Consider the following 18815-nt stretch of genomic DNA (forward strand, 5'->3'; position numbering starts at 1 on the left):
TTGAATCCGTCCATGAATAACCAAGTGTTTGAGAGGAAAAGGGACCCATGATGAACCAACTTAAATTTTCCTGCTCACTTTACTTGATTTTATTTACGAGTCAGCCACTCAGAAAATAGAAGCCAATATTTTACGTTATATGTTGGCTAATTATATGATTACAGCAGATCATGTGACACAAATTATACCTAGTCTTACTTAAAAAACAATTAATCAATTGCAACTTTAATTTTCAACTTGTCATTTTGGTGCATTCCACTGGTCTTTTGCTACCATCTAGAAAGTAGTGTTGTGAGTCCATATTTTCCCCTCCTCAAGGTAGATATGTAAATTTAATGACACTGGCAAAGTGTGTGTGATCAGGTTACTGTATAGATTACATGGTGACCCTGCCAAACACACAGGCACAGAGACCTAGAGACCTAGAGAGGACAGCAATACATCTCCATGCAGGTTACCGCTCCACACTGCTCCGGCTCTGTTCCAGAGAAAACAATGCCGGGAAAAAACTGCTTTGCCTTCCTCAAGGGTCAACGTCAGAGGTGTGTTTTTTGCAAACTAGTACCAAAATACTTTTTTAAAAAGTCATTTGTAAGTGACTGTTTGGCTGTTGTTGTTGTTGTGGAAGTTGCACTCTCATTCATGAGAATTACAGCCAAGGGAGTTAGAAACTGCTAGGCAGCATTATGCTCCAGTGTATCGGCTTAATTAAAATGAGAGCGAGATAAGTACTGCTTCTGAGCTCTGTTTGTTTGAGTGTGTTTGTGCATGAGGGAGCCAGATAGAGAGAGAGAGAGAGAAAGATGGGTATGTGGGTGCAGGGATCGGGCTCGACTGTGCAGAGAAGAATACAAATATTGGATAAGTGCGATGTCTTTCTAATGGTATATGCCTGAGTGAGCAAAAAAGCAATGCTCACAGAAAAGAGAACCACAGAGGCACTTGGTCAACTATCAGACAGGACATGCCCTCATGTCTATATTAATGTTTGGAAAATGGAAATTACGGATAAGTACATTAATAGCTAGCATTAATGGACTCTGAGTTTGTCCCAGGGCAGCAAGACAGGTTTATGGTATGCACTGTTGCTTCTTAGCAAGCAGATCTCTGGTTCAGACCTGCGTGGGTTTCATCCCACAATCAAAAAGACTTACAGGTTAGGTGCACTGCAAACTCAACTACCTGTAGGTGTGTATGTATTTTTCTGTATGTGCCCTGTGATGGACTGGTGACCTATCCAGGATTTACCCCACCTATCTCTCCTTATAGGCTTCAGACACCTGAACCTTAAACAGGATAGGTTTCTTCTCATGGGCTGTAGCTTTAAATTCCAGTTGTATAGCATGCAATGGAGTTCATCTGTGCTGCATTTAAATGTAACCTGGAGGCACACAAGATTTTAGAGAAACCATAAGGCCTATCATTATTATGATTATTTAGTCATTATATGAAGCCCTACCTTTTATGGATGTAAATGATCGATGTATGACTGTCTACCCTAACTAAAGAAATCATGTGACTTAAAGGAGTGAATATGGAAAGGAACACATTACTACAAGCTTCTGTTGAATTAATGTAGGCCTTGTGTTTCCATTAGGACTGCTGAATCACACCACAGAAAAGAAAGCAGAGTGACTGTTTTTGATGTCTATTTAAATTCCTGCTGGGAATTCTCTCTGTTTTCTTAGTGAATCTGCTTGAATCAGAGTTGGGGGGCCCTTTGAAAGGAATGTTATCTCAGTCTTTCGAGTAAATTTACTCGCTACACATGTGGTAAAGCCAGACAAAGGAACTCAGAGGTGAAACATGTTTTAATATTCAAGCTTTTCCAACTGTTCCCCATGAGCAGCTCGAATTCTTTTCACTCCTCAATACACACAGGAGCATCCAATTCATTTTGGGATCTGTCTTTACGAATGAGTGATGCTGTTAAAATCTATGATGCTTCAGCTGTATGAGTGTGGGATTTAAGTCCAGTCTGATGTTATCAGAGAATGCGTGGGAGATAAAAGGATGGTGACAGTGGAGATTGTAGTTATTGCATTTAAACTGACAAGCGGGGAGAGATCAAAAGAAAAGAACATGATGGTACCGCATCTGGTGATTGCCTGCTGTCTAACAGTCTTACATAATATTGTTGACTGACAAACACGACTCACTTGTTTAATGGGTTGAAAACAGTTTAACAACATCAAAAACAATAATGATGGATTTTTAGACAGTTTAGTTAGTTTAAAATAACAGGCCAAAGAACCACAGTTCTGCATTCTCCTCAAGATATACAGTAGTCTATGGCTTAGCCAAACATACAGTTACATCTCCCACAAGACAATAGGTAGTCAAGGCCTGCATTGACATAAGTTATATTCTGATAGTCCAAAAAAACAATCATCTCATCTTCACCATCACAATCATCACCCAAAAATAATTTTAAAGTACCAGATTAGGAAGATGAGGTAGATATAAGCAGTCTAAGATTACTTAAAGGATTTCCGGCCCCATGTACGAGCCCACAGCAAAGCTACAGCCTATATCCCCAGATGGAGATTGTGCTGATGAATGTTTCCTGTTTGTGTATATGTGTGTGTCTGCAATGATGCCAAATCTGGCACTTTCCAAAGAGAGACCATAGCGATTCTGCCGCTCACACATCACGCATGACGTAGCCCTTCCACACGCCCACACACCACTTGCTCTCCATCCTTCCCACACATCTCACTCACGCTTACCACATACTGAATAGGAAATGATCTACTGTATGTTGTGTGTAAATTTGCATGTGAGTGTGGGGGCATGTGTTTCTTTAAAAATTCTTCATTGCTGGTGAATTATCATTCTTATGGCAGATCTGTGATCGATAGAGGTGAGAATATTTTTTATCCCGTTTTATGTTGCTTGTTGTTTGCTCTTAATTAAACTTTTCTAAACCTCTAGAATATTATTTTGTTAATCAGTTCACAAGAAGTAGTGTAGAAATGCTTTATTTTAATATCATAGGGGCATATATTGTGCAATTTACACTGTATTCTTTAACAGATTTTTTAAGGATTTCCTTTTCAAGGATCATGATCAGTTGGACAGAAGTCTCAGTATATTTATTCATCTGCCTTGAGCTGGAAGGTGAAAGAAAGAAAGCTGGCAAGTTTTTTTATCACTTTGACGGCGGCACAGGATAAGATTGCCCAGATTGTCTCTTCGCATCACATCTGCTCTGTAGAAACCCTCTTGTTGGAGAAATGTCAGACTAAGAAGGCCAGCAAAAGAGGGAAAAAGACTTACATAGAAGAGTTGCTTTGTGCCTGTTAGTGTTTACCTCCTGTTACATACATCTCCATGAAGTATCCTATAAACTAAAATGCAACCAAGAGCAAAAACTTTGATTCAGACCAAAGAGGATATGTCTAGACGGTGCACACTGGAAGAATTGCTGTAAACTAAAATAGGACGTTTAGTCCTGTATTGGTTTATCTGCACAGTGTATGGCCATTTTGCTTTACAAATGTACTGAGGGATGCCCAACTGGAAAACTGTGTGGATTATATCCAACATATTGTGCATGCTGTAGCAGGACTGAAGGCAAGTCTCTATGAATGGAGCAATATTTTTTGATAAACTGACAAAGGGCAATTTTAATGATAATTCTGAGATGTATTAACAGGATTGAAAAGTGAATGATGTTTAAGATATAGATAACCCTATAATATAATATATAGATTAGATATAGATAGATAAGATGGAGATAGATGATCAGTTGGTTTATGGATGACAATATCTCTTGTTTCATCATACCATATATAGTTGTGTGTATAGAACATACATTATCATGTAAAATGGCATTCAAAGTAAACGGAACACATATTGCTCTCATTGCTCAGCTAATCTCCCTAAACCACTCAAAATGACATTTCACATATGTCAACGGTTGCTGAGAAAATGTGCAACATATCACGCAGGAGGGTAAATCTTAAGGTCTCCACCGCTGATCACACGTGACTCCCGGGAAATAAATCGCCTTGTCCCCTTTAATTTCAATTTCCGTGCGTGATATACAGTGATCACCTGTTAGATGCGGCGCCTGCGCACTGGAGCGGGAGGCGAAGTGGATGCTGATCGCTCTCTATCTGCTGCCCTGTGCCCTCCATCCCTCGGCGATCAGACAGACACGGACAGGGGATATCCGAGGTGGCTTAGGCGAGGATAGGGAGACAGACCTGCTGTCGATGAAGGTACCGTTTCCTTCGGTTTCACTGGAATACCGCACTTCAGTGTTTGACATTGTGACCGTGGAGGGTGAAGGATGCTCGGCTGCAGGATGGGAGGAGATGAGCGGGGGGACACGGCGGGGATAACAGATGGTATTTCGGCATATGACAGGGCTTTTGCTGGGTTTCCTCGCTGATTTAGGCTGCTTCCTAATAATTCATGATTGTACAACATTTAGACTTTTCCGAAATCTATACAGGCTCCTGGTCAAGGGCACAAAAACAGCTGATAATGGCTTTTTTTCCCTGCTTTTTTTAATCTCCACTCACCCGTGCACACTGAGCTGCCATCACTTCTTAGCCTCTGCGGTATAACATTTTATCGGGTTTAGAGTGGTCGGGCGTAATGCATGCTGCTCTTTCATTAGGGTAAAACGCCGTGGATACATCAGCTCCACCGCCTCTGGGTGAGCTATTGCTGCCAGTGGGTTGAGCTTCGTAAACGTTAAATCCAGCTGTTATGCAGACAAACGCTCACCACAGACTTGTACTGCCCTCGATGATGCTTTTCCGAGGGAAAGTATCAGTATTCACTTTTCATGCATGAGCCTATTTGATGGGCCCCTACCCCTACCCGGATGTGCCTGCAGCTATTCCAGAGAGAGCGCTAGATGTCCTGTGTTTACTCGTCTTGCTGCTGTAAAACATGTCCTGCATGAGATTCTCACTCCAATCGGTGCTATTTGGTTGATGAATGATGACAACTTGAGGATGTGAATAGCAGAGAAAGTGTAATCCCTTGAAGATGGGTTAGAAAAAAAAATAGTCATCTGGATATATGAGTCCACCTTGAATGGTTATCTGGATTGGGGTTTGTAGTAGCAGGGTCTGGGGAGAGCTGTGTTGCACATTGCTCTGTATTGTATTGGCTGAAAGGGATCTCTTAAGGTTTGTATAGGCTGTGATCAACAGAGCGGCTCTGTCCCTGTCCATGGTACTGAAAGCAACAGTCGCATGGAGTAAATCAAAGTGAGGCTGAATCATTGATGGCTTTCTGTGTGGAGGCGACGATTTCTATGCAAATGATAATCGTTTCAGCGGCTATGAAAGTCAATTTTATCTGTCAAGCACTGTGGAGTGCCACAGACTCAGTTTCTTAGCATGTACAGTGTATTCAAATGTAAATTCATCTACAAATCTGTCTCAATATGTGAAAAAAAAGGATAAAAAACCCCACCTTGAACAGTGAATCAATGGATGAACGATATTAGGCTTCCTCTGCATCAGTTAGACTCAACGTTGTACGTTGTTGCAGCAAGATTTGTTTACCAGACAACATATTGGCTCAGACAGTATTGTAAATGTGGTTCGCAAATTCTCATGGTCCCTTTCATTATCCCTCCCTCTTGTTTTGTTCCTTGTCATCTTACACTTCCTTTCTGTCTGTTTCTCATGCATTTAGGAAGTCTGATGTAGATGCTGAGCCAGAGGAGAGCCCAGGGAGCAGCAGTAGCAGCAGCAGCAGTGGGGCTGTAGATGCCCTCTCTACAGCTCCAGCCCCAGCCCCCCCTCAGGCCTCTGCAGGAGAGCCAGGACAGAGAGGAGACAGCTCCTGCTCTGACTCCGACAGTACTGTAGATTCCAGTTCCTGCGAGGAGGAGGAGGAGGAGGAGGAAGAGGAAGAGGAGGGGGAGGAGGAAGACCCCACTATGTTCTCTTCCAAATTCCTTAGCGGGGCCAACCCCCTAAATGCCGTGTCCTCTGCTGTAAATAAGTTTGGTTTATTTGGAGATGATGGGGAGGGTAATAAAAATCAGAAAGCACCCTCACAGCAGGGGGCGAAGCCACCTGGAGAGCAGCAGCCTGGAGCAGGACCTGGTAAAGGCCCTCAACAGCAGCAGGCACCCCAGAAATCTGGCCAGAGCCCCCTTTTGCAAAAGAGCCAACCTCTCCCTAAAAAAGAATCACCACAGCTGCATGGGAATGGACAGGCTGGACCCCTAAACAAGCCTGGTGGGCAACAAGCTTCTCCAAAGGCAGGGACACAGCCTGAAGGCCAGCTTAAAGGAGAGCCGCAAAAAAATCAACCTCATGGTTCACCTACGCCTGGAGTTCAACAACAAACTAAAAGTGGAGCACAACCAGAATCTCCAAAGGCATTATCACAACAGGTTCCACCTAAGACAGGAATGCAAAAACAAGGGCCTAAAACTGGTGCACAGCAGCAAGAACCTGCTAAGACAGGGGTGCAAGAGTCCACAAAGGTTGGGTCACAAAAAACAGGATCACAGCAAGGGTCACCCAAAGTAGGACAGCAACAGCAGGGCTCACCAAGAATTGGACAGCAACAACAGGGCTCACCTAAACTTGTACAACAACAACAGGGCTCACCTAAGGTGGGACAGCAGCAAGGCTTCAGGACTACAACCCAGCAGCAGTCCTCTGATAAGCCTGGGACTCAGCAACAAGGCCCTAAGGGTCCTGGTACACCTGGCTTGTCCCAGGCAAGGTCTTCATCACCAGGAGCAACCAAAGCTGGATCTCAGTCAAAAGCAGTGGCTAAGTCCCTTTGCCCAGTGTGTAAGACAACAGAACTTAATATGCACACCAAGGAACCACCTAACCATAAAACCTGTACACAGTGTAAAACTGAGGTGTGCAGCTTCTGTGGCTTCAGCCCTCCAGACTCAGACGTAAGTAGTGGTTTAGTATTTCACTTGTGTATCATTTCTTTTATATTTTCTTATGTTATGTCTTTAAAATATATATTACAGCACATACATTTTGTCATGAATTTTATATGGTTGTGTTTTTATTGACAAATAGAAATTATTGTGCTTTTTAGTGCAATCGTAATAGTGTGGTCTTAATTGGTGAAAGCTGATTCAACATGAAACTTTACTGCATATATGATTATATTTTTACTATCGTATATATCGTATATATACAATAATTATAATTATTATACAAACTATTTAACACCTTTCTCATGCTGTCTTGAGTTAGTTAACAGTTATAAATGTTTTTTGTGCTGCCACATAGCTATATTTGTCAAGTGTTTTTTTTTAAATAAACTGTATGTTTATGTTGTGTTTATTTCTTGTTATTTGTGTGCTTTAATATTTCAAAATGATTTACGTATGTTTGTATCTTTTATAGGGGCTTGAGTGGCTTTGTCTTACCTGCCAGATACAGAGAGCTCAAGGAACTTCTGACCCGCGGGGACCTTCCCTCAGAAAGGCCACACCCAACAAAGTTTCTGCCACTCAAAACCAGGCACCATCTTCTGCTGCAGCTGTCAAAAAAGACATGTCAGCACCAGGGTCACCTCAGAAAATGCAGTCTGCAGCATCTGCAAAAGTGCCAGTCAAGGGTGAAGCTGCTAAAGGACCAGAGAGTCAAAAACAGGCCACCCCAGTGTCTGTTCAGAAACTGACACCTGAGACCAAGAGAACATCAGTGTCTCAAAAACCAGACCAGACTAGTCAAACTGCACGCAAGCAAAGTGCCACCCCAGCTCCCCAGCAGGAGTCAGGAAGTCTATTTGGCTTTGGTGGTGCCAAAACTGAAGCTGCAAAGCCTGAAGAGTCAGTGACTGGAAAGATGTTTGGTTTTGGTTCCTCCATTTTCAGTTCTGCATCTACTTTGATAGCCTCAGCTGTTCAGGATGAGCCTAAAACCACACCACCAGTTTCTCCCAAAATTCAGAGTACAAAGGAGAGCAAACCACCTGCTTTCCAAAAGTCAATGCAAGACAAGAAACAAGACCAACCCCAGCAGGCAAAAGGTCATCCAGCAGGACAAGCGACATTAGACAAAGCTCCATCTGAGACTTCAAATGCAGCAGCAGCCTCCCACAATGTTCCTCAAGCAGGCCAATCCGCTTGTCCACTCTGTAAGATGGTGCTCAACATGGGCTCAAAGGATCCTCCCAACTACAACACCTGCACTGAATGCAAAAGCACTGTATGCAACCAATGTGGATTTAACCCCATGCCAAATGTTAAAGAGGTAAGACGTGATATTGATTAAATGAACTATTGAAGGAATTAATGAAGAAAATAGAAAAGAAAGGAAAGGAAAGGAAAGGAAAAATAATGGGAAAATGGAAAATGTTATCTCAAAAAGTTTACAAGCATCACTATGTATTTTTTTTTCTAAGGCTGTCTCCTGAATGATCTGATTGGTCTTACTGAACCTGTCTCCTGTTTCAGTCCAGGTTTTTACATTAGTGCCTCGATGTGTCCAAACTCTTACTGTTAGTATTACATAGATACAATGATGTAGTATACTCATGAGACTTGTGAATTAAGCTCTTTGAGGCTGTTAAGTTCCCTTTTGATGCTCAGAGTGGTTGTTTTCATTTAGGAGTATTATTCCCAAATTCTATAATTCATTTACATGAGTAGATGACAAAGCATCACATATTTTCAAGTTACACGCTGAGGGTTTATCTTATGACAGGCATGTTTTAGAAATATTTTCTTCTTTTGAAGTTGTATGAACAGATAAATTACACCAACCAGATAGAAACTGCATCCAAATTGGAGTGGTATTTGACATATTTTGTGCTTACAAGGTCCAATCCTTGGACTGAAGTTGCAAAGTTTTCATTTTCATTCGATATTCTATTCACAGTGCCTCTAGTCTCTTAACAATGAGAAGGCTATGTATGAGACCCTTGCATACAAAAGCAACTCTATACACCTCTGGTGCAACTATCTTACCCATTAAAGTAAAGTAAAAAAAGGAGTGCTAAAAATAGTTTTCTTTTTAAGAGGTAATAACATTACTGCATATAGAATTTAAAGAGAATCAATCCACGCTTCTTCTAAAACGATTTATTAGCTTTTTGTTGACTGGTCACACAGCGTTAAACACTGTTATTATACTACTATACATGTGTACTACTACTTATGATACTGGAGTTGAGTCAAAGGGACTTTAAAAGCTCTATTCAAAAAGACACATACATGCCACATACACACACACGTACACCTACATGTACACCTACACACACACACACACACACACACACACTTCCCATGGTTCGTTAGTAGGGAATACCACATACAGGGTAAATGGGTATGGCATCTTCCAGGCTATCTGAAGCACAAAGGACTTGACACTTGACTCTGTAATTCAATGCCGTTAGTAGGCTACCTTGCTAAGGACAGTCCAAGGCTACTTGATCTTGTGAAACTGCTTCAACTAATGGCTAAGACAGTAGTGATCCAAGATCAGGATGGAGAGAAATCTCTCTCTCTGCATTTTGCAAGCACTCTGTGAAAGTGGATGTTTTAACATGTATAGTTTAAGTCACTGAAACATTGTAGGCCTAATGGCACTTTGCTTACATTTTTATGAGCATACTTTTGCACTTTTATGATGATAGAATTAGTTTATTAAATTCAACTTTAAAAACATTTAATCAAATACAAAGATCCGACATGCAATTGTAATAAATGCTGTGGTAATGTGGATGTCAACAAAAGTACAAACAAGGATGGTGATGGTGTGTTTCTAATATCATACAGCTTATTAAGATTTCATATGTCTCATCACTTCCAATATTTGGAGCAATGTGTGTGTTTGGGTATGTTTTTCTGTTCAGAATAGAAAATTTGAAATCTTCTCAATTCTGGCTTTTTGACTTTAGAGCTTTCATAATGATTTGTTATTAAAAAAAGAAAAACTACATTATGTACTTAAATACATAATTTGTCTATTTGTTGTGTGTTTAAGGGAAAGGAGTGGCTTTGTCTAAACTGCCAGGTGAATCGAGCTGCTGGCGGAATTGAACATCGGAAAGACAGTTCATCATTTACTACTCTAGCACAGCCTGCACTACAAAAGACTTCTGCACCAGGATCTCCTCAGAGGAAAGTATCAACACCAGCAGCACAACCACCTAAGGTTGAAGCTGCTAAAGGACCAGACAGTCATAAACAGGCCAGCCCAGTTCCTGGTCAGAAAACACCTCAGGGGAGCCGGACGGCAGGTCCTCAGAAACCACCCAACCAGACAAGCCAAACTACACAAAAGCAGGGAAATGCCACTGCAGCTGCACAGCAAGAATCAGGAGGGTTCTTTGGTTTTGGTGGTCCTAAAAGTCAGACCGATGCTGCAAAGCCTGCAGAGTCAGTGACTGGAAAGATGTTTGGTTTTGGTTCCTCCATCTTCAGTTCGGCATCCACTTTGATTTCCTCATCTGGTCAAGATGAGGCCAAAACTACACCACCAGTTTCTCCAAAAATGCCTGCTGCAAAGGACATCAAATCCCCCACTGCCAAGAAACCAGAACAGGAGAAGAAACCAGAACAATTCCAGCAGACCAAGGGTCCTCCTTCAGCACACCCAAGAGTGGACAAACCTCCATCAGAGTCACCAAAAAAAGCAGTGATTTCCAAAGCAGGCCAATCTGCCTGTCCTCTCTGTAAACTGGAACTGAATGTGGGCTCTAAAGATCCTCCCAACTACAACACTTGTACAGTGTGCAAAAACACTGTCTGTAACCAGTGTGGATTTAATCCCATGCCAAATGTTAAGGAGGTAAGACAATGAGAGTACTTTAGAATATATATATATATATAATTTACTTCAACAATGATTGTTACGTCTTTTTTATTAAAAAACAACTAATCTATTTTTTAGAAGTAAAACACATTCCATTGTACAACAACACTGATCTTAATTTTACTTATCAACTGTTTGCTCTATTATAGGTGGAGGAGTGGTTATGTCTGAACTGCCAGATGCAGAGAGCACTAGGAGCATCTGAGCCTCCAGGAACTCCCATGATGAAACTCCAAGCCTCACCAAATAAAGTCACTGTTCCTGTTCCTCAAAAGAAAGACATCTCTGCACCAGGTTCCCCTCAGAGAAAACCATCAACACTAGCAGAGCAGTCAGCAAAGGTTGACGTCATAAAAGGACCAGAAAACCAGAAACAGGGCAGCCCAGCTCCTGGTCCGAAAACTCCACAGGAAGGCCGGAAGACAGGTCCTCAGAAACCACCAGACCAGAAAAGTCAAACTGGACGTAAGCAGAGCAATACTACCTCAACTACACAAGAGGAATCCGGAGGCTTCTTTGGATTTGGCAGTCCTAAACCTCAACCCGATTCTGAAAGACCTGCTGAATCTCTGGGTGGAAAAATGTTTGGCTTTGGTTCCTCTATCTTCAGTTCTGCATCCACTTTAATGAACTCAGCTGTACAAGATGATTCCAAAACTACACCACCAGTTTCTCCCAAGATGCCTGCCGCAAAGGCAACCAAATCACCTCTTGCTCAGAAACAAGAACAGGAGAAGAAACTAGAGCCAGTCCAGTTACCGAAGACCTCTCCAATGCTACAAGCCAAAGTAGAAAAAGCGCCATCAGAGTCTCTAAAGGATGCAGCTGCTTCCCCAGCTGTTCCCAAAGCAGGCCAATCTACCTGTCCACTCTGTAAGGTGGAACTCAATTTTGGCTCCAAGGAACCTCCCAACTACAACAACTGCACTGAATGCAAAAACACTGTCTGCAAACAATGTGGATTCAATCCGATGCCAAATGTTTCAGAGGTAATAAAGGCAAAGATTACAAAACGTCTAAATTACAATAAAATATAGAATTATTAAGGGTAAAAGTAATATATGATAATAATTGAACAGAAATACACCATGAACTGTGGGTGCATGCAGGTGATATAAATGTGTCATATTTTAATTTGACATATGTTCTTTTCCCAGGTAAAGGAATGGTTATGCCTGAACTGTCAGATGCAGAGAGCTCTTAACACATCTGAAGTCACAGCACCTCCTATGAAACCTCACAATGCAACTAACAAAAGTTCTCCATCTGCTGTACATGCTCCTAATGAAGTGGGAAATCTAAAGAAGGAATTATCGACATCTGATGCACCTGTAAAGATGGAGACTCCAGTGGACACACTTCAAAAGAAGGGGAGTTGTACACCAGGTTCTCCTCAGAAAACACAGCCGACAGCAGCGACACAGGCAACTAAGGTGGCTAAAGGACCACAAAGTGACACACAGACCAGCCCAACTCCTGGTCAGAAAACTCCTCTGGATATAATGGGGTCATCAGGTTCTCAGAAACCAGGTGGCCAGGCAAATCGACCTGGACTAAAACAGATAAATGTCACCCCAGATAAACAGCAAGAGTCAGGAAACCTATTTGGCTTGAGTAGTCCTAAAACAAGGCCTGATGTTTCAAAAACAACAGAGTCCAAGACTGGGAAAATGTTTGGCTTTGGCTCCTCCATTTTCAGCTCAGCATCAACCTTAATATCATCCGCTGTTCAGGAAGAATCACGTACTACACCACCAGGCTCTCGTAAGATGTCTGCACCAGCACAAGTCTCACCCAAGATGTCTGCTGTGTCTAAGATTTCTCCAAAAAGTACACCGACAGTTTCTCCCAAAATGTCACCAGCAAGAGAGCCCAAAACTCTTTCTCAGAAGCCAGAGCAAAAGAAGAAACCAGAGGAATCCAATGAGAGCAAAGAGGACAAAGCTTCATCACAGCCACCAGAGACAGCAACAGTCACCCATAATGCAGGCCAGGCCAGCTGTCCACTGTGTAAGGTTGATCTTAACATAGGATCCAAGGACCCTCCGAACTACAACTCCTGCACTGAGTGCAAGACCACTGTCTGTACCCAATGCGGATTTAACCCAATGCCTATAGGAGAGGTGAGTGAAAGAGTACATAAACATACTCTGTGACAAAATAAACTGTCTTCATCTACTATATGCATTTACAGAAGGGTTTTCAAACTTCCAGCCCTCCACCCGCCTCCTTCTGGTCCATGACATGGTGTCAATAATAGAATATTTATATACATTAAAACTATCCCTTCCCACACAAATAAAACAAAAATACAATTCTTTAATTAAAAAAAAATATTTTGTTTGTATATGTAATAATTACAAAGGTCAAAGGTACCGTAAATATGTGAGGTGATAACAAGAGAGCTATGTTTGGGGCTTTCTTTGTTGTTTGCTTGTAAACAACAAATATGATATAAAATGAGGACTTCAGGAGAAAGCCAATTTGAGTTTAAGACCCCTGAATTATACTATATTTGCAGTCAGCACATTCAAAACTTGTTCATTTATCTTGAATCTATGAATTTTTACAATAACCTCTTTAACATCTAGTGCACTTATGAGTATGTTGCTCTCAATACCCAGCTTGTGAATTACACATAACATGGTGTCTACTTTATTTTAGGTAAAAGAGTGGCTATGTCTTAACTGTCAGATGAAAAGAGCAGTTGGCGCATCTGAGGTCCCAGGACATCCCACTATGAAGTCTCAAACATCACCTAGTAAAGTTCTTTCTTCGGCTGCTGTCCTGTTGAAGGATTCTTCCAAACCAACCACACCTCAAAAGACAGTCAGTCCAGCCCCTGCTGTACAAAAGAAGGAGAGCTCAGAACCAGTCTTACCACAGAGAAAACAGTCTACGTCGTCAGTGCAATCAGGCAAACCTGAAGCTGCTACTGCATCATTGAAACAGGCCAGCCCAGCACCTGATCATAAAACACCACAGGAAAGACAGAAGACAGGTCCAGATAAGATACCAGATCAGGCAGGCCAACCTGGCCTTTTTGGTTTTGGTGGTCCTAAATCTCAACCTGATACTGCAAAGCCTGCAGTGACTGAGAAGATGTTTGGCTTTGGTTCTTCCATCTTCAGTTCTGCATCTACTTTGATAACTTCAGCTGTTCAGGATCAGCCCAAAACTACTCCACCAGTTTCTCCCAAGATGTCTCCTGCAAAAGAGATAAAGTCCCCTGTTGCCCAGAAGCTGGAGCAGCAGAAGAAAACAGAGACATCCAAGCAGATCAAAACAGCTCCATCAGCACAGGTCAAATTGGACAAAGCCCCACCAGAGCCTCCAAAGGCTGAAGCAGCTTCCCAAGTAGCTGTCAAACCAGGCCAGTCTACCTGTCCACTCTGTAAAGTTGAACTCAACATGGGTTCCAAGAATCTACCCAACTACAATACCTGCACTGAATGCAAAAACACTGTCTGTATCCAGTGTGGATTTAACCCTTTGCCAAATGAAACAGCGGTAAGACTAGACTACAAATATATATTTAATAACAATTTCAATTTACATCTTACAGCTAACAGACTGTAACGAGTTACACCACATTTACTTTTTTCAATGTGCCTCTTGCTAGCCCTTTATTGTGTTCAAATTATGTAGGCCTTTGTTAATTATTTTCTGGGGATATTAAACATTGAAATCCCCAATTAGTCTCTGTTACTATATTTATAACAGCTGCTGAAATGTATCAGAAAAATGTTCACTGCCTTACATAAATATAGAACACTGAGTAATTATACACAGACTACAAAACAGTTTATAATGGAACCTTTTGTTTTAGGTGAAGGAGTGGTTGTGTCTAACCTGCCAGATGCAGCGGGCTCTTGGAGTGACAAAGCCCTCAGAAGTCACTTCTGTCAACTCTCAGATACTTGCAAAACCCCAAAAGAAAGACATCATTAGCCCAGCTGAACCTGAAAAGAAAGAGTCATCAGCACCACACTCACCACAGAAGAAACTGTCCGTAACAGCACAGCCAACTACAACTGAGGCTGCAAACAAGCCAGGGGGTCAGAAACAGCCCAGCCCAGTTTCTCATCAGCAAAGGCCACAGGAGCCCCAGAAAACATTAGGTCCTAACAAAACACCAGACCATACAAGGCCAACAGAACGTCAGCAGAGTAATGCCACTGCAGCGACAAAGCAAGAGTCAGGAGGCCTCTTTGGTTTTGGCAGTGGTAAAACTCAACCCGATACTGCAAATCCAACAGAGTCAGTAACTGGGAAAATGTTTGGCTTTGGTTCTTCCATCTTCGGTTCTGCGTCAACTTTGATTACCTCAGCTGTACAGCTGGACCAGTCCAAGACCACTCCACCAGTTTCTCCCAAGATGTCCCCAGCGAAAGAGATCAAATCCCCCATTGCCCAGAAGAAAGAACAACAGAAGAAGCCAGAGCAAACCCAGCAGACTACGACATTACCATTGGTACAGGCCAAAGTGGACAAAGCTCCACCAGAGCGTTCAAAGGCTGCAGCAGCCTCCCAAGCCACTGTCAAATCAGGCCAGTCCATCTGTCCACTCTGCAAGGTTGAACTCAACATGGGATCCAAGGATCCCCCTAACTACAATACCTGCACTCAGTGCAAAAACACTGTCTGTAACCTGTGTGGATTCAACCCCATGCCAAATGTGTCAGATGTAAGTGATATTTACTCAGAATGTGTGTATTAATGGTGTATTGCATATTCCATTTGATATTTACATTTCTACATAGGCTTTATTTTAAATAATATATATATATTTTTTTAACACTGTATATATGAATATATGTAATGCTATTCTATAATCATACACATGCTTTAATGTTTTATAGACACACTTACTCAAAATGACATGGTTTTCCCTACAGATGAAGGAGTGGTTGTGTTTGACATGTCAGATGCAAAGAGCTCTCACAGCATCTGAATCAGCAGATGCTCCACTGATGAAACCCAAGGCCTCACCCAACAAAGTGTCCACACCTGCTGCTGCCCAAAAATATGTAAATGCAGATCAAAAGAAAGACATTATTTCCACAGAAAAAGCAGAGGCTCCAGACAAAAATAAGGACAGTCCAACACCAGCTGCACCACAAAAGAAAGAAGAAACTAAACCCCCACTTCAAATGGATATTACCCAGGCATCAACCACTGCTTCACTGCATGAAAAAGTGGCACAAGGTACTGTTTCAGCCCCAACAAAAGAGGAGAAAACTGGTTCACCACCAACCAAAGAGGTTCTAACCTCTACTGCAACTCCCACCAAAGAGACGACAGCTGTAGTTTCAGACCTCAATAAACCACTGCCTACTCAAGCTCCTCCTGTCAAAACAGATATTGAAACTTCTCTCCAGAAGAAAAATGATATCACTTCACCAAGTTCCCCTGCAACTAAAGAAGTATCTCAAAACAAAGAGGAGAAAGATGGAATAGTTCAGAAATCAGCTGATCAAACAGTCACGTCCACTGATGAAGTTCAGCCCAAAAAATCCCTGGAAAAAGAATCAATCTCTGTTGAAACATCACTAACCATATCTGCTCCTCCAGCAGGACATCCACCAAAACAGGAATCAGAAGGTTTCTCCAGCTTTGGTAGTCCTAAATCTCAGCGTGTTGCCTCAAAAACAACTGAAGCAATGACTGGGAGGATGTTGGGATTTGGTTCCTCCCTCTTCAGTTCAGCATCCACCTTGATAACATCTGCAGTTCAGGAGTCCCGCACAACACCACCAAGTTCACGCAAAATGTCTGCCCCAGCGCAGGTTTCATCATCGCAGATTTCTCTGAAGTCCAGCCCTCCAGTTTCTCCACGGATGACTTCAGCAAAGGAGGCCAAACCACCTGCTGCTCAGAAACCACATCTGGAAAAAATAAAAGACCAGTCTCAGCAGGCCAAGGCTCCTTCATCAGGACAGGCCAAAGTTGACAGGGGTCCATCAGAGTCTGCAAATCCAGAAGCCTCCCAAGCTGCTCCCAAAGTCGGCCTGTCTACTTGTCCACTCTGTAAAGCGGAACTTAACATAGGTTCCAAAGATCTTCCAAACTACAACACCTGCACTGAATGCAGAACCAATGTCTGCAACAAATGTGGATTTAGTCCTATGCTAAATGTAACAGAGGTAATTAAATGACTAAATACTCTCTAATCTCTTACAGTTAAACAAAGCATGTATTTGAACTAATACATCAAAGTACCACTTTAAGTGTGCATGACTAACAAATGCAAAGAAAGTTACTCATGTATTGTGTTTCTTTTTCAGGGAAAGGAATGGCTTTGTCTCACCTGCCAGATGCAGAGAGCACTTGGAGCTTCTGAACCTCCAGGCCTTCCCATGATAAAACCTTCACCAAGCAAAGAGGTCCCTGTTACTATACAGAAGCAAGAGACCCCAATATCAACTTCTCAGGAAGACATCCATAAAACAGATGCACCCAAAAAGGAGCTTGCTAATGTTGCCACAACCAAAGAAACTAAATTCCCAGCCCTTGGTCCACCAACAAATGAAGTTAGCCCTATACCTGCTTCATTGCCTGACAAAACTGCGCCATCCATTGTCTCAAAGACTGAAGATTCACAAGCTTCACAAAAGTATTCTGGAGAGACACCCCAAGGACAACCTGGTATACCCCAGCAACAGGCTCCAAAAGCTGTGACATCTACTACTGAGTCTGTTCCTCCTCCAGATACAGAGACAGGAAAGCCAGACCCACAAGAGCCTCCAAAAGTTGGGACTTCTATTGCCAAGTCTGTTCCTGCACCAGATCAAGAAGCAGGAAAGCCACCCACACAAGATCCTCCAAAAGCTGGGACTTCTATTGCCAAGTCGGCTCCTCCACCAGATCAAGAAGCAGGAAAGCCACCTACACAAGAGCCTCCAAAAGCTGGGACTTCTATTGCCAAGTCGGCTCCTCCACCAAATCAAGAAGCAGGAAAGCCACCTACACAAGAGCCTCCAAAAGCTGGGACTTCTGTTGCTAAGTCCACTTCTTCACAAGATCGAGAAGTGGGAAAGCCACCCCCACAACAACCTCCAAAAGCTGGTACCTCTCCAGCCAAATCTATACCACCACCAGCTCAGCCAGCAAAACAGGAGTCAGGAGGCTTCTTTGGTTTTGGTGGTCCTAAAACACAGCCTGCAGCAAAGTCTGCTGAGTCAGTAACTGGAAAGATGTTTGGCTTTGGGTCATCTTTCTTAAATTCTGCATCCACTTTGATAAACTCAGCTGTCCAGGATGACTCTAAAGCCACACCACCAACTCCACGTAAGATGTCCACTACAGCTCAAGTCTCTCCTAAAACTACACCAACAACTCCACGTAAGATGTCCACTACAGCTCACGTCTCTCCTAAAACTACACCACCTGCCTCTCCTAAAACATTACCTGCAAAGGACACCAAGCCACCTGCTGTCCAGAAAACTGAGGAGAAGAAACCAGAGAAATCACAGCAGGAAAAGACACTTTCAACAGTACAAACCAAAGTGGACAAAGCTCCATCAGGGCCCCCCAAGGAACCAACAGACACCAAAGTTGTTCCAAAAGCAGATCTGTCCATCTGTCCACTCTGTAAAGTTGATCTCAACATGGGCGCCACAGATCCTCCAAACTACAACACTTGCACAGAATGCAAGACTACTGTCTGCAACCAATGTGGATTTAATCCAATGCCAAATGTGGCTGAGGTAAATAACTGTCCCCACAAGTTATGCCTTTGTTTTAATTTGAGTGTAGGTCTTTGCTTGCCACTGAATGTTGCACTAGAGCACCAGCATCTCAGAACAAAACAATGGCCACTATGTGACCAGACTTCATTGACAAAACCAGTCAGTTTAACAACAATTACCAACACTGGTTTGGTTAAAATAAACCCTTAATTTACAGAGTTAAATGAGCAAAAGATCACTGTGAAAGGATCTGTTGGTAATCATATCCACATATTTCAGTATAGTTTAAACTTACTTTACAAAGTAAAAGCACCGCAGTAATATTTTATTTAACACAACTTCACTT

The 18815-nt window shown here is 42.4% G+C and overlaps 2 protein-coding genes across 2 annotated transcripts; both read left to right on the top strand.

Annotated features, from left to right (window-relative positions):
* The first annotated feature begins 10457 nt into the window (after nt 1-10457).
* Nucleotides 10458-16445, top strand: LOC118330390 (protein piccolo-like). The gene is made up of 7 exons (XM_035664888.1): nt 10458-10754; nt 10928-11767; nt 11936-12901; nt 13443-14288; nt 14608-15465; nt 15677-15808; nt 16353-16445. The coding sequence occupies exons 1-7, from the start codon at nt 10458-10460 to the stop codon at nt 16443-16445; spliced, it is 4032 nt and encodes a 1343-aa protein (XP_035520781.1).
* A 104-nt stretch (nt 16446-16549) lies between these two features.
* Nucleotides 16550-18554, top strand: LOC118330391 (protein piccolo-like). Its single transcript, XM_035664889.1, has 3 exons — nt 16550-16924; nt 17066-18487; nt 18537-18554. Exons 1-3 carry the CDS (start codon nt 16550-16552, stop codon nt 18552-18554), a joined length of 1815 nt encoding a protein of 604 aa, XP_035520782.1.
* Nucleotides 18555-18815: the final 261 nt, after the last annotated feature.

The sequence above is a fragment of the Morone saxatilis genome, unplaced genomic scaffold, assembly GCF_004916995.1.
Source record: "Morone saxatilis isolate NCDOM2014 unplaced genomic scaffold, NCSU_SB_2.0 Contig2, whole genome shotgun sequence".
NCBI lineage: Eukaryota > Metazoa > Chordata > Actinopteri > Moronidae > Morone > Morone saxatilis.

Bases quoted from the DNA above. Each gene is read 5' to 3' on its own strand.
- LOC118330391 (XM_035664889.1), top strand. From the start codon at position 16,550: ATGTCTGCCCCAGCGCAGGTTTCATCATCGCAGATTTCTCTGAAGTCC. The intron at 16,925-17,065 runs GTAATTAAATGA...TTTCTTTTTCAG, and splicing joins CTATGCTAAATGTAACAGAG to GGAAAGGAATGGCTTTGTCT.
- LOC118330390 (XM_035664888.1), top strand. From the start codon at position 10,458: ATGCCTGCTGCAAAGGACATCAAATCCCCCACTGCCAAGAAACCAGAA. The intron at 11,768-11,935 runs GTAATAAAGGCA...TTCTTTTCCCAG, and splicing joins CGATGCCAAATGTTTCAGAG to GTAAAGGAATGGTTATGCCT. The intron at 15,809-16,352 runs GTAAATGCAGAT...CTGCTCCTCCAG, and splicing joins CTGCTGCTGCCCAAAAATAT to CAGGACATCCACCAAAACAG.